This window comes from Panulirus ornatus, chromosome 10 (assembly GCF_036320965.1).
Source record: "Panulirus ornatus isolate Po-2019 chromosome 10, ASM3632096v1, whole genome shotgun sequence".
In the NCBI taxonomy this organism is placed as follows: domain Eukaryota; kingdom Metazoa; phylum Arthropoda; class Malacostraca; order Decapoda; family Palinuridae; genus Panulirus; species Panulirus ornatus.
In genome coordinates, this window is record NC_092233.1 from 34433037 (window position 1) to 34449469 (window position 16433).

Sequence of the window (16433 nt, forward strand, 5' to 3'; positions counted from 1 at the left end):
CCCGGTATACCACATCGATCCAATTCACTCTATTCCTTGCCCTCCTTTCACCCTCCTGCATGTTCAGGCCTCGATCACACAAAATCTTTTTCACTCCATCTTTCCACCTTCAATTTGGTCTCCCACTTCTCCTCGTTCCCTCCACCTCCGACACATATATCCTCTTGGTCAATCTTTCCTCCCTCATTCTCTCCATGTGCCCAAACCATTTCAAAACACGCTCTTCTGCTCTCTCAACCACGCTCTTTTTATTTCCACACATCTCTCTTACCCTTACATTACTTACTTGATCAAACCACCTCACACCACACATTGTCCTCAAACATCTCATTTCCAGCACATCCACCCTCCTGCGCACAAATCTATCCATAGCCCATGCCTCGCAACCATATAACATTGTTGGAACCACTATTCCTTCAAACATACCCATTTTTGCTTTCCGAGATAATGTTCTCGACTTCCACACATTTTTGAAGGCTCCCAGGATTTTCGCCCCCTCCCCCACCCTATGATTCACTTCCGCTTCCATGGTTCCATCCACTGCCAGATCCACTCCCAGATATCTAAAACACTTTACTTCCTCCAGTTTTTCTCCATTCAAACTTACCTCCCAATTGACTTGACCCTCAACCCTACTGTACCTAATAACCTTGCTCTTATTCACATTTACTCTTAACTTGGTTCTCAGTGAATGTAGGTTTGCGACAGGGGTGTGTGATGTCTCCATGGTTGTTTAATTTGTTTATGGATGGGGTTGTTAGGGAGGTGAATGCAAGAGTTTTGGAAAGAGGGGCAAGTATGAAGTCTGTTGTGGATGAGAGAGCTTGGGAAGTGAGTCAGTTGTTCTTCGCTGATGATACAGCGCTGGTGGCTGATTCATGTGAGAAACTGCAGAAGCTGATGACTGAGTTTGGTAAAGTGTGTGAAGGAAGAAAGTTAAGAGTAAATGTGAATATATATATATATATATATTTTTTTTTCCTTTGTCGCTGTCTCCCGCGTTTGCGAGGTAGCACAAGGAAACAGACGAAAGAAATGGCCCAACCCACCCCCATACACATGTATATACATATGTACACACACGCAAATATACATACCTACAAAGCTTTCCATGGTTTACCCCAGACGCTTCACATGCCCCGATTCAATCCACTGACAGCACGTCAACCCCGGTATACCACATCGCTCCAATTCACTCTATTCCTTGCCCTCCTTTCACCCTCCTGCATGTTTAGGCCCCGATCACACAAAATCTTTTTCACTCCATCTTTCCACCTCCAATTTGGTCTCCCTCTTCTCCTCGTTCCCTCCACCTCCGACACATATATCCTCTTGGTCAATCTTTCCTCACTCATTCTCTCCATGTGCCCAAACCATTTCAAAACACCCTCTTCTGCTCTCTCAACCACGCTCTTTTTATTTCCACACATCTCTCTTACCCTTACGTTACTTACTCGATCAAACCACCTCACACCACACATTGTCCTCAAACATCTCATTTCCAGCACATCCATCCTCCTGCGCACAACTCTATCCATAGCCCACGCCTCGCAACCATACAACATTGTTGGAACCACTATTCCTTCAAACATACCCATAATGTTCTCGACTTCCACACATTCTTCAAGGCTCCCAGAATTTTCGCCCCCTCCCCCACCCTATGATCCACTTCCGCTTCCATGGTTCCATCCGCTGCCAGATCCACTCCCAGATATCTAAAACACTTCACTTCCTCCAGTTTTTCTCCATTCAAACTCACCTCCCAATTGACTTGACCCTCAACCCTACTGTACCTAATAACCTTGCTCTTATTCACATTTACTCTTAACTTTCTTCTTTCACACACTTTACCAAACTCAGTCACCAGCTTCTGCAGTTTCTCACATGAATCAGCCACCAGCGCTGTATCATCAGCGAACAACAACTGACTCACTTCCCAAGCTCTCTCATCCCCAACAGACTTCATACTTGCCCCTCTTTCCAAAACTCTTGCATTCACCTCCCTAACAACCCCATCCATAAACAAATTATATATATATATATATATATATATATATATATATATATATATATATATATATATATATATATATATATATATATATATGTGTGTGTGTGTGTGTGTGTGTGTGTGTTGTAAGTGAAAATGGTGAAGTGCTTGTAGATTTGTGCACTGAAAAAGGACTGGTGATTGGGAATTGACCGGGAATACCTGGTTTAAAAAGACAGATATACATAAGTATACGTATGAAACTAGGAAAGATGGCCAGAGAGTGCTATTGGATTACATGTTAATTGACAGGTGTGTGAGAGAGACTTTTGAATGCTAATGTACTGAGAGGTGCAACTGGAAGGATGTCCGATCATTATCTTGTGGAGGCGAAGGTGAAAATTTGTAGAGGTTTTCAGAAAAGGGAGAATGTTTGGGTGAAGAGAGTTGTGAGAGTGAGCTTAGTAGGGAGACTTGTGTGAGGAAGTACCAGGAGAGACTGAGTAAAGAATGGAAAAAGGTGAGAACAAAGGACGTAAGGGGAGTGGGGGAGGAATGGGATGTATTTAGGGAAGCAGTGATGGCTTGCACAAAAGATACTTGTGGCATTAGAAGCATGGCAGGTGGGCAGATTAGAATGGGTAGTGACTGGTGGGATGAAGAAGTAAGATTATTAGCGAAAGAGAAGAGAGAGGCATTTGGATGATTTTTGCAGGGAAATAATGCAAATGACTGGGAGATGTATAAAAGAAAGAGGCAGGAGGTCAAGAGAAATGTGCAAGAAGTGAAAAAAAGGGCAAATGAGAGTTGGGGTGAGAGAATATCATTGAATTTTAGGGAGAATAAAAAGATGTTATGGAAGGAAGTAAATAAAGTGTGTAAGGCAAGGGAACAAATGGGAACTTCAGTGAAGGGGGCTAATGAGGTGATAACAAGTAGTGGTGATGTGAGAAGGAGATGGAGTGAGTATTTTGAAGGTTTGTTGAATGTGTTTGATGATAGAGTGGCAGATATAGGGTGTTTTGGTCGAGGTGGTGTACAAAGTGAGAAGGTTAGGGAGAATGATTTCGTAAACAGAGAAGAAGTAGTAAAAGCTTTGCGGAACATGAAAGCTGGCAAGGCAGCGGGTTTGGATGGTACTGCAGTGGAATTTATTAAAAAAAGGGGGTGACTGTGTTGTTGACTGGTTGGGTAGGTTATTTATTATATGTGTGACTCAAGGTGAGGTGCCTGAGGATAGGCGGAATGCTTGCATAGTGCCATTGTACAAAGGCAAAGGGGATAAAGGTGAGTGCTCAAATTACAGAGGTATAAGTTTGTTGAGTATTCCTGGGAAATTATATGGGAGGGTATTGATTGAGAGGGTGAAAGCATGTACAGAGCATCAGATTGGGGAAGAGCAGTGTGGTTCCAGAAGTGGTAGAGGATGTGTGGATCAGGTGTTTGCTTTCAAGAATGTATGTGAGAAATACTTGGAAAAGCAGATGGATTTGTAGGTAGCATTTATGGATCTGGAGAAGGCATATGATAAGAGTTGATAGAGATGCTCTGTGGAAGGTATTAAGAATATATGGTGTGGTAGGCAAGTTGTTAGAACCAGTGAAACGTTTTTATCAAGGATGTAAGTCATGTGTGCGAGTAGGAAGAGAGGAAAGTTATTGGTTCTCAGTGAATGTCGGTTTGCGGCAGGGGTGCGGGATGTCTCCATGGTTGTTTAATCTGTTATGGATGGGGTTGTTAGGGAGGTGAATGCACGAGTTTTGGAAAGAGGTCCAAGTGTGCAGTCTGTTGTGGATGAGAGAGCTTGGGAAGTGAGTCAGTTGTTGTTCACTGATGATACAGCGCTGGTGGGTGATTCAGGTGAGAAACTGCAGAAACTGGTGACTGAGTTTGGTAAAGTGTGGGAAAGAAGAAAGCTGAGAGTAAATGTGAATAAGAGCAAGGTTATTAGGTACAATAGGGTTGAGGGACAAGTCAACTAGGAGGTAAGTTTGAATGGAGAGAAACTGGAGGAAGTGAAGTGTTTTAGATACCTGGGAGTGAATTTGACAGCGGATGGAACCATGGGTGCAGAAGTAAATCATAGGGTGGGGGAGGGGGTGAAAGTTCTGGAAGCGTTGAAAAATGTGTGGAAGGCCAGAACGTTATCTTAGAAAGCAATAATGGGTATGACTGAAGGAACAGTGGTTCCAACAATGTTATATGGTTGCGAGGCGTGGGCTATAGATAGAGTTGCGTGGAGGAGGGTGGATGTACTGGAGATGAGAAGTTTAAGGACAATATGTGGTGTGAGGTGGTTTGATCGAGTAAGTAATGAAAGGGTACGAGATATGTGTGGTAATAAAAAGAGTGTGGTTGAGAGAGCAGAAGAGGGTGCTTTGAAATGGCTTGGTCACAAGGGGAGAATGAGTGAGGAAAGATTGACCAAGAGGATATATGTGTCAGAGGTGGAAGGAATGAGAAGTGGGAGACCAAATTGGAGGTGGAAAGATGGAAGTGAAAAAGACTTTGAGCGATTGGGGCCTGAACATGCTCTCTCAACCACACTCTTTTTATTACCACACATCTCTCTTATCCTTTCATTACTTAATCGATCAAACCACCTCACACCACATATTGTCCTCAACCATCTCATTTCCAACACATCCACCCTCCTCCGAACAAACCTATCTATAGCCCATGCCTCGCAACCAAATAACATTGTTGGAATAACTATTCCTTCAAACATACCCATTTCTGCTTTCTGAGATAATGTTTTCCCCTTCCACACATTCTTCAACACTCACAGAACCTTCGCCCCCTTCCCCACCCTGTGACTCACTTGCGCTTCCATGGTTCCATTCGTTGCCAAATCCAGTCCCAGATATCTAAAACACTTCACTTCCTCCAGTTTTTCTCCATTCAAACTTACCTCCTAATTAACTTGCCTCTAAACCCTACTTTCTTCTTTCACACACTTTACCAAACTCAGTCAGCAGCTTCCGCAGTTTCTCACCCGAATCAGCCACCAGCGTTGTATCATCAGTGAAGAACAACTGACTCACTTCTCAAGCTCTCTCATCCACAACAGACCTCATACTTGCACCTCTCTCCAAAACTCTTGCATTTACCTCCCTAACAACCCATCCATAAACAAATTAAACAACCATGGAGACATCAAGCACCCCTGCCGCAAACCAACATTCACAGGGAACCAATCACTTTCCTCTCTTTCGACTCATACACATGCCTTACATCCTCGATAAAAACTTTTCACTGCTTCTAGCAATTTGCCTCCCACACCATATACTCTTAATACATTCCACAGAGCATCTCTATCAACTCTATCATATGCCTTCTCCAGATCCATAAATGATTCATACAAATCCATCTGCTTTTCCACATATTTCTCACATACATTCTTCAAAGCAAACACCTGATCCACACATCCTCTACCACTTCTGAAACCACACTGCTCTTCCCCAATCTGATGCTCTGTGCATGCCTTCACCCTCTCAATCAATTCCCTCCCATACAATTTCCCAGAAATACTCAACAAACTTATAACTCTGTAATTTGAGCACTCACCTTTATCCCCTTTGCCTTTGTGCAATGGCACTATCACGCATTCCACCAATCCTCAGGCACTATGAGCCATACATACATTGAATATCCTCACCAACCATGCCGGCTTTCATCTTCCGCAAAGCTTTCACTACCTCTTCTCTCTTTACCAAATCATTCTCACTGACCCTCTCACTTCGCACACCAACTCGACCAAAACACCCTATATCTGTCACTCTATCATCTAACACATTCAACAAACTTTCAAAATACTCACTCCATCTTCTCACATCACCACTACTTGTTATTACCTCCCCATAAGCCCCCTTCACTGATGTTCCCATTTGTTCTCTTGTCTTACGCACTTTATTTACATCCTTCCAAAACATCTTTTTACTCTTCCTAATATTTAATGATACTCTCTCACCCTAACTTTCATTTGCCCTCTTCTTCACCTGTTGCACATTTCTCTTGACCTCCTGCCTCTTTCTTTTATACATCTCCCAGTCGTTTGCACTATTTCCCGGCAAAACTCGTCCAAATGCCTATCTCTTCTCTTTCACAAATAATCTTACTTCTTCATCCCACCACTCACTGTCCTTTCTAATCCGCCCACCTGCCACCCTTCTCATGCCACAAGCATCTTTTGCACAAGCCATCACTGCTTTCCTAAATACATCCCATTCCTCCTCCACTCCCCTTACGTCCTTTGCTCTCACCTTTTTCCATTCTGCACTCAGTCTCTCCAGGTACTTCCTCACACAGGTCTCCTTCCCAAGCACACTTACTCTCACCACTCTCTTCAACCCAACACTCTCTCTTCTGCAAAGGTGAGTAATGTGGTAGTTGAGGGAATAATTGGTGTACATGGGGTGTTCAGTGTTGTAAATGGAAACGGTGAAGAGCTTGTAGATTTGTGTGCTGAAAAAGGACTGGTGATTGAGAATACCAGGTTTAAAAAGAGGCATATGCATAAGTATACATATGTAATTAGGAGAGATGGCCAGAGAGCATTATTGGATTACGTGTTAACTGATAGGTGCATGAAAGAGGGACTTTTGGATGTTAATGTACTGAGAGGGGCAGCTGGAGGAAAGTCTGATCATTATCTTCTGAAGGCAAAGGTGAAGATTTATAGGTGGTTTTCAGAAAAGAAGGAGAATGTTGGGGTGAAGAGAGTGGTGAGAGCATATGAGCCTGGAAAGGAGACTTGTGTGAGGAAGTACCAGGAGAGATTGAGTGCAGAATAGAAAAAGGTGAGAGCAAATGATGTGAGGGGAGTGCAGGAGGAATGGGATGGATTTCACGAAGCAGTGATGGCTTGCACAAAATATGCTTGTGGCATAAGAAATGTGGGATGTGGGCAGATTAGAAAGATAGTGATTTTTGCCATGAAGAAGTAAGATTGTTAGTGAAAGAGAAAGGGGAGGCGTTTGGATGCTTTTTGCAGGGAAATAGTGCAAATGAGTGGTAGATGTATAAAAGAAAGAGGCAGGAGGTCAAGAAAAAAGTGCATATGATAAGAGTTGATAGAGATGCTCTGTGGAAGGTATTAAGAATATATGGTGTGGGAGGCAAGTTGTTAGAAGCAGTGAAAAGTTTTTATCGAGGATGTAAGGCATGTGTACATGTAGGAAGAGAGGAAAGTGATTGGTTCTCAGTGAATGTAGGTTTGCGGCAGGGGTGTGTGATGTCTCCATGGTTGTTTAATTTGTTTATGGATGGGGTTGTTAGGGAGGTGAATACAAGAGTTTTGGAAAGAGGGGTAAGTATGAAGTCTGTTGGGGATGAGAGAGCTTGGGAAGTGAGTCAGTTGTTGTTCGCTGATGATACAGCGCTGGCGGCTGATTCATGTGAGAAACTGCAGAAGCTGGTGACTGAGTTTGGTAAAGTGTGTGAAAGAAGAAAGTTAAGAGTAAATGTGAATAAGAGCAAGGTTATTAGGTACAGTAGGGTTGAGGGTCAAGTCAATTGGGAGGTGAGTTTGAATGGAGAAAAACTGGAGGAAGTGAAGTGTTTTAGATATCTAGGAGTGGATCTGGCAGCGGATGGAACCATGGAAGCGGAAGTGGATCATAGGGTGGGGGAGGGGGCGAAAATTCTGTGAGCCTTGAAGAATGTGTGGAAGTCGAGAACATTATCTCGGAAAGCAAAAATGGGTATGTTTGAAGGAATAGTGGTTCCAACAATGTTGTATGGTTGTGAGGCGTGGGCTATGGATAGAGTTGTGCGCATGAGGATGGATGTGCTGGAAATGAGATGTTTGAGGACAATGTGTGGTGTGAGGTGGTTTGATCGAGTAAGTAACGTAAGGGTAAGAGAGATGTGTGGAAATAAAAAGAGCGTGGTTGAGAGAGCAGAAGAGGGTGTTTTGAAATGGTTCGGGCACATGGAGAGAATGAGTGAGGAAAGATTGACCAAGAGAATATATGTGTCGGAGGTGGAGGGAACGAGGAGAAGAGGGAGACCAAATTGGAGGTGGAAAGATGGAGTGAAAAAGATTTTGTGTGATCGGGGCCTGAACATGCAGGAGGGTGAAAGGAGGGCAAGGAATAGAGTGAATTGGAGCGATGTGGTATACCGGGGTTGACGTGCTGTCAGTGGATTGAATCGGGGCATGTGAAGCGTCTGGGGTAAACCATGGAGAGCTGTGTAGGTATGTATATTTGCATGTGTGGACGTATGTATATACATGTGTATGGGGGTGGGTTGGGCCATTTCTTTCGTCTGTTTCCTTGCGCTACCTCGCAAACACGGGAGACAGCGACAAAGCAAAAAAAAAAAAAAATCTATATTGTAGAGGTTTTCTCTGGGGATAGGGGAAAAAGAACACTTCTCATATATTCTCAGCGTTTCATAGAAGGCAACTAATAGGGGTAGGAGTGGGGGACTGGAAATCCTCCCCTCAACATTTTTCTTTTCCAAAAGAAGGAACATAGAAGGGAGGGAAATGAGGAATTTTCCCTTTAAGGTTCAGTCCAAATTCCTATTAAGGTTAAGTCCTCTATTGCTGATGCTACCTCACTAACACAGGAAATGGTGAATGTATGGAAAAAATATTGTGGAGGTGTCTTTTTGAAAAAATGATACTCTTCTGTTTATTTGGGAAATAAAGGCATTATATTAACTAGTATTATGGAAAACCAAGAGGAAAAATATATCAGATAATCTAGTATGAAAAAGGAAAAGGTCATAAATAAAAACTACCTATATCTTTGTCTATATCATAATATTAACTAAACTGAAATTAATACAAAACTGGGTTAACAGGGAGAAAATTTTTAATCATTTCTGCATTATGAAGGTATACAGAAGTAGGGAGCTGCTTAACATACAGAGCATGTACTGCATTTGATGTCATAATGAAACTAGTATGCATCTTTTGAAGCAATGGAAACACATGGACAAAGGGTACGAAGCAACAATAAATAAAGGTTCTGAAGTGATGGAAAATGTTTGGTCATGTTATTTCTGCAGATCCTTAAGTGCCTGCCATCCACCTAACCTTGTTCCACATGTCTCCGTTGCTTATAAAGATGTGTATACAGTTTAATTATGACATAAGGGTTTGAATGGTAATCAGTACTATTTGTTGCATGGGAAAGACCCAATTATACTAATAAAATCCTCAATTACAGCACCTCATCACATGCCCTGTGAATCAATTCATTTTCAAAGAACTCAAATAATAAAGTGTAACATGCACACAATTAACCGAAAGTCTAATACATCTTATAAAACTGAAGTGGCACATTTCAATATTACCCACAAGGTTCACGCCTAAGGCGAGTACCTAACCAAATATTGCTTTAAGCAATATGGAAATACAATGAAAGATTAACACATATGATAAGAACAATATATGCAACAAAATCTTCATTATTGAGGAAATACACAGCCTAAATCATAATACTCTATAATAAAAGGATACGCGACTGCTGGCTGTCTAGATGCTACAGTCTCTTCTGCTTGGCTGGTCTCCTCATCAGAGTCCATATCACTGCCATTGGCAACGTCGTCACCCATTGATATTACTATTGCACTGAAAATCCAGTTTATATTGAAACAGACAACACTAATTGTTAAGTGAGGACTTAAACCTGACCTGTTCCTCTAAATTAAAGTACGAACATTACGGTCATGTTGGCAATATTGTTGACGAAGACAACAAGCTTACATATAGTTTGAAAACATTGAAGAAAATATGTGGATTAATTTAATCATGGTCAAGTCTATTTTCTTTTGGGTATGTATACAATAATTTCAGCTTATCCTCTAACATTAATAATCGCTTTCAGTTACAAAAATGAAATCACAACTTACAAAGCTTCAACGCGCAGATTCAAACAATGAATTCTTCATCTGTGCAACAGAGGCCATATAAAATCGACAATACGTAAATGAAATAGGAAATTAAAGCAATCAACGAAATCAACGTAGCCAACTTTAGGGAAAGATACAAATTTTGATGTATGGGAACATTTTAGTCAAACACTTGGTAAAAGTTCGAAAGGATATGACAAAAAAAATATGGGGTTAAATGAATAACAATCTCACAAGTGATCCCGTGGACACATCTAAACAACCATAACTAATTTTAACCATAACTAAAGAAGTTTGCTTATAAAACATTTTACTGCAATCGACACTGAATGGCGAGTGGATGATTTTCGTTTATTGGTACTCATTCTTTATGGCAGCGGAATTTACTGCTGGAAGTTTTGTGCATGATTCTTACGTTCAGTTAATTATAGGAATGTTTTATTCGTTTTATTAAAATGATTGACCGTAGTTTTGTTTTCAAAAAGTAAAAGATAAATGAAATTTTGTATTTCTACTGTACATTACTCAGTACTATATATCTATGATTATTTTTCTATGCTCTGGGGACTTTACTGAACAGTCCTGAGAGGTTGAATTTGGATTCTTGATTTTTGTTCATGAAGTATTGCAGGCAAAATAAGTTTAAGCTTGTAGCTGCTTTCTTCAAGGTTCATATGAATTTACCATGAAATAACCTTATTGCATAACACTTTATATGATTTTGAATGCTTATCAATTATCAGGGAATAGTTACATTCTAAAATATGATCTCTTCAAAGATTGAAATAAAGTTTGCTAGCTGACGCTGTAGATGTTTTGAATGTGACGACACGGTGACGTCACAGTTGTAGCCAACCAATCTGTTGTTAGTTTTCAATAACCAGACAGTGGAGGTGAAGGCTTTAACGAGCTCTGTAGTTTACATATCTGTGACACAAGCACATCTCTTTGTAACCTTGCAATGGGTATTCTGATTGCAAAGCTTTGGAGCCTATTTGGCAACGAAGGTATGTGTTTTCGAATAAGTTTTGTCCTTTAGTAGTTAGATAAAGAGAAAAGTTGAGGGTTAGTCTTGTACTTTGGGACATGGAATATTTTTTATGTCCATATGTTTTGATTTTTCATGGAGTCAGCTTGTACCTCCTGACAGAATTGGAAATATAATTTGATTGTGAAGGTACGTTTCATTTGATTGGTGCGTCATTTACACTATAGATTGGAAGTGTAAGTAATCAAATTTCCTGATATATTGAATTCGTATTAAAGACAGAGTGGTAATCCTTACTGAATACTTATTAACTAATATTTGCTACTGTTGTCCTTAGACGTTACGTAATGGTCATTTTGCAGACATATGTCGGCACTGTTGGACAAATGGGGTTAGTAGTTGTTCTAAAGGCATATCGTTTTGCGGGGGTAATTTGAATTGGCACTGCATAATTTTGAGCATGATATTATGTTTTGTAAGTCTAAATAGATAGTAGGGAGGGTTATGAAAATCAGGAGAAACATTGGGTCGATTGATTTCAGAGAAAGCTAAAAGTTTGTGGTAATCAGAAGTATCAAGTAATACTTGTTCCAAAAAAGCAAATATTTTTAACAGAAATATGTTAGTATCAGTGGTTGCCTCAAAGGACCATATGGAGTTACTTGGGTAGAAGGCAGTTTGCTGCACCTGGTGAAGTCTACAGGGCTTTTCTACCCCACAACAGAATGTTGAGTTGGGTCATTGGTCAACCAAGCAAGGCCTCTAGGCCCACACAGCCCCAACACCCTGGTTGGTCTTGTACACTTTATAGTTACTTGTCCGGGACACTTACACTTTCCCATGCTGTTTCTGATGATAGGAGACAAAGTATTTAAGGTCCTAGGAGCCTGGATGTTTAACTTATCTCCTTCTTTGCTTATAGCTCCTTCAGGTTTCAGAGGTAGTATTTAATAGTCTTCCAAGCCTGTCATGAGAGCACGATGTTATTTCAGAGTGTAAGTTTGCAACCATAACTTACAAGAGTTTCCAGGTTTAGATGGTGCTATACCTCTCCCATCTGCACTCCAGAGAGTATTGCCTGAGAGATTTTTGCTATTCACAGTAGCTTAAATCCTTTACCACATTTACATGGGTTGTGAAAGATCTCTGAGCACTTTCTTATACTGCCTTCCTTGTAGGATGGTGTTAGAATGCAGCAGTATTGAGGTGGCGAAAGAATTAGGACCTTGAATAATAGCATCGTTTGTTTTTCTTCTCTTTTGTTGAAAGTCTGCAGAATCCAGTTGACCACCCTTCTGGAGGAGGCAGTATTACCCTTGGATGTTGAGTGATTTTGCTTTGCAATGTTAAAGTGGTGTTTAGAGAGTACAGTAACGCTGGGGACAGGTCTGGACTAAGGGTTTATCGTGCCCTATGGCATATTGAATATTCTAAGGAAGCTTGATGGGGCCAGGTTTCAGCATGAGAAGTACAGGATTTTGTAAGATATGTATATTACATTATGAGAGAAAGTTTGTTTTGCTTAGCTTGAAAAGAACCTAGCCTTGCAAGAGAATCCTGCCTAGAAAGCCTTAGAGGCTTAGGTACAGGTTCTAGGCCACAGCCTAACTGGCCTGGGCCTTAATCCATCCCTGGCTGAGGAGCTTGACTTTGAGCATTGTATTTGATGAAATGATATTGATTAAGTCATTAGTAATATATCAGGGAGTGTGTGGTATTCATTAATGTAAGATTAGGTAATATACTTGAAAAAGAAAATCAAGAGAATCTGTGATAACCATCTTAGTAGTCAAGATTTATCTGTGTCAGTATTCTAGTCGAAATATGCTATTCACATTGATGGTTTAGCATTGTACATATGACACCAGATGTTAGTAAATGCTTTGCTTATCAGAACTTCCATGTGGTGTACAGCACTGCTGGAGCAGTTAGTCTTCCTTGGCTGACTTAGTGCCTCCTAAAATGCCTTATGAAATGGATCATTTCTTGCCATGAATCCATTTACAGTTATCACTATAACTGCCTCCACAGGCAATTTGTTCCATGATCCACACCACTGAAAGAAGAATTATATTTGATTTTCGTCTGCATCATTGTTTATAAAGTTTGTAGTCATGCCCTCGTGTTGTCCCTGTATGAAACAAACAAGTCTTCAGATTTCATGGTGGTATATTTCTGCTATCATTTTGGCTATTTAATGACTCACCAGATACCAAGTAAGTCACTTCCACAGTATCAAGAGAGGAAGGGATTTTCATTTTAAGTAGAAAGGAAATAAATTAGAAAGGAAAAGCACACACTTTGGAAAAGATATATGGGTACTAGACAAAAGATATTGTGACATACAGCAGAAATAGAAATCATCAGAAAATTGAGAGGGAAAAAGAAGAAAACAGCATGAGAATATTGCTGCTGAAGCCAGACACAACACCATGGTGATTTGAAACATACATTCCAAGGTAAAGAAAGACAAGAATAGATATTCCTAACCAAAAGGTAGTTGTAAACAATCTTCAGTTAAATTACAGTATGATGACTCAAAAGCAGAAATAAAGCAAATTTCCTTTGTACAAGTACCTCTCGATTTATACGTATTTGATTTACACTGCTTAGAATAAAATAGTTCATTTATGCCTTTCTTAATTCATGCAGAGATAAGTTTGGAATTTTGTAATCATCATTGGGTTAGCAGTGCAGTGATATGGTGTTGCTAATGCCATGTGAGAGGCATGCGAATGCGTGGCATTTATGCAATTAATAGTCATGAAATGCTACAGTATTTTGGGCTGCAGTATACTGTATAATGTATGTGTTTTGCCCCTTGCAACATGCCACCAGAATGTCTTGTGAGTCTTTCATGGTACCATTGAGATTAGATGGATGTGCTGAAGCATTATGATAAGAGGTGAACGAATAGCTGATATTGGACTTAGTGCATCTTCTTTACGGACTTTTCACGATAGTGCAGAGAAGATGCTGGAGAGTGCCAAGAATTGGATATTAATGAGTGTATCTAACACTTCATATTCCCAAAGTTTGATTATATAGAGAATGGAAATAATGTTGAGCACATGTATTGAAATGTAAACTCATGAAAATATTCCTGTCAGTATGCTTGTGATACAAGCAAAGGCCCAGAGTATATGAGATAGCTTGGCAGTGGAAGAAGGAACAGTGAAGACATTTCAAGCAAATACTGGTTTGTTTGCGAATTTTGGAAAATGTGCAATTGCCACAGCATCAAGATGTCCAGTGAGGCTGCTTCTGCTGATATTATTGCTACCAAAAATTTCCCAGGAACCATCAAGACCATTAACAGGAATGTGGTTATTCTTCTAAGTAGATTTTAATGTGGATGAGATTATTTTGAAAGAGAATGCATTCAAGAATGTGGATTTCCCATGATGAAAAGACTGTGCCAGGATTCAAAGTTTGCTATATTATCTTTTTATGAAAAGAGTTCAATGTATAGTATGTATATTATGATAGTGTATACTATTGTTTTGCAATGGTGTAATATTCAGTATTGTCTTTCTCATAGCGAAAACCCTGAATGTTTTTTAGTTGCATTATTTGATTTAGGCCTTTTTGATACATGTGACCATTTGCTAAGAATTTGACTATTTTACAAAGTGAGAGGTTACTGTACATTGTTTATGCAGGAATCACCAGGATATTTTCCTAAAATGGAACCGCAAACATTTGGAGAGTGTGTTGAGTAAGGAAGTTATAGAAAAATATATGGAATCATTGGATGGATCAGAACTTCCTAGCCAGACAATTTGCTTCCAGAATTCTTACAAAGAATTGTGAGAGATTTGTCAACCTCTTGAAAAATATTTTGCTTCGTTACTGAAAGTAAAGGTTGTGCCTAATGATTGAAAGAATGGAAAAATTAAGGAACTGCACAGATAAGAAGACAATGGAACTGCATAAAAAAGGAGATAGAACTTTATCATCAAATTTTAGACCCACCACTTTTAACCAGTTTAGTTTTGAAATATTATTTCAAAGAAAGAGGAGATAGCATATTGGAACATATGAAAGAAAATGATTATTTGAATGACACAATTTGGTTTCTTGAGATCAGCAACCTTGTAACTCCATAAATATTTGACATTTGAATGAAGGCTGTTGATGGACAAGATATGGACAATGATAACATGATTTCATGAATGCCATTTACCAAGTTCCACTTAGCACATCATATATGTGATCCTATTCGTCAGTTATGGAAAACAGTTAACAAACTGATTGTAAACTGCAAAGAATCATCCAAAAATGTAATTAGTGGAAAGCCCCAGGATCAGTGCTTGGTTCTTTTGTGTTAGTAATTTATATCAGTGATTTGCCTGACCATATCAACTCAAATATTTTTATATTTATAGAAATTACTATCCAGGAAAGACGTAATTAGTGGAATGCCCCAGGATTAGTGCCGGCTTCTCTTCTGAGAGTAATTTATATGTGATTTGCCAGACTACATCAACTCAGATATTTTTATGTTTGCAGACAGAACTATAATCTTTAAAACTATCTGAAATGAAAAAGACTATTATGTTCCAGATGTGTTTAAGTTAGAAGAATGGAGTCATAAGTAGTTGCTGAAATTTCACTAGCAAAGAATGTGTCACTATGCATGTTGGCCACAAGGGAGAGGAATTCTTTTACAAGTTTTCTAAAGAAAGTGGCCCACCAGAATTAAAAGAAGTGAAAGAGGAAAAAGATAATGGTATATGTGTAGATTAGACTATGGAATTTGAATTTACGAAGATTAGGCAAGCCCATAATTTTTTTTTAACCATTTTACTCAATAATTGAAGTCTATAGGGGTCTGAGTCTGTTGACACCACATCTTGAACAATGAAATTCAATAGGTACCATACATGCGAAAATATATCAAGGTCCTTGAGACTTCATAGAAGAGCCACTCACATGGTACCATCATTGAGACACTTATTTTTTGTAGTAAGAACAAAGGAAATGAAACTTCAAATGCAAGTATGCATAAGAATGAAAGGGTATGTGATTGAAATCTTTTTAAGATGTTAATAGGTATATATTTATTTATTTATTTTGCTTTGTCACTGTCTCCCTGCGTTAGGAGTTAGCGCAAGGAAACAGACAAAAGAATGGCCCAACCCACCCACAGAATGGCCCAACCCACCCACATACTCATGGATATACCTACACGTCCACACTCACAAATATACATACCTATACATCTAAACGTATACATATATATACACACACAGACATATACATATATACACATGTACATAATACATACTGTCTGCCTTTATTCATTCCCATTGCCACCCCGCCACACATGAAATAAAAACCCCCTCCCCCTCATGTGCGCAAGGTAGCGCTAGGAAAAGACAACAAAGGCTACACTCGTTCACACTCAGTCTCTAGCTGTCATGTAATAATGCACCGAAACCACAGTTAATAGGTATACTAATATTCTTAATGTTTTGAAACTGCAGTCGGTTTGTACTAAGGGTACCTACCAACATACAGTTACCTGTGACAAGATTTTTTTCCAAATAATAAATGATTAGCCTGATGGACTGAAGTAATAATGAA

The 16433-nt window shown here is 39.6% G+C and overlaps 1 protein-coding gene across 1 annotated transcript in view; it reads right to left on the reverse strand.

Moving 5' to 3' along the window:
* Positions 1 to 9702, reverse strand: part of Tcs6 (Threonyl-carbamoyl synthesis 6) — a 39198-nt gene extending 29496 nt beyond the window's left edge. Inside the window, exon 1 of the mRNA XM_071665780.1 lies at positions 9465 to 9702. Within this exon, the coding sequence (XP_071521881.1) occupies positions 9465 to 9559 (95 nt within the window). The 5' untranslated portion in view covers positions 9560 to 9702. The remainder of the gene's footprint in view (positions 1 to 9464) is intronic.
* Positions 9703 to 16433: the final 6731 nt, after the last annotated feature.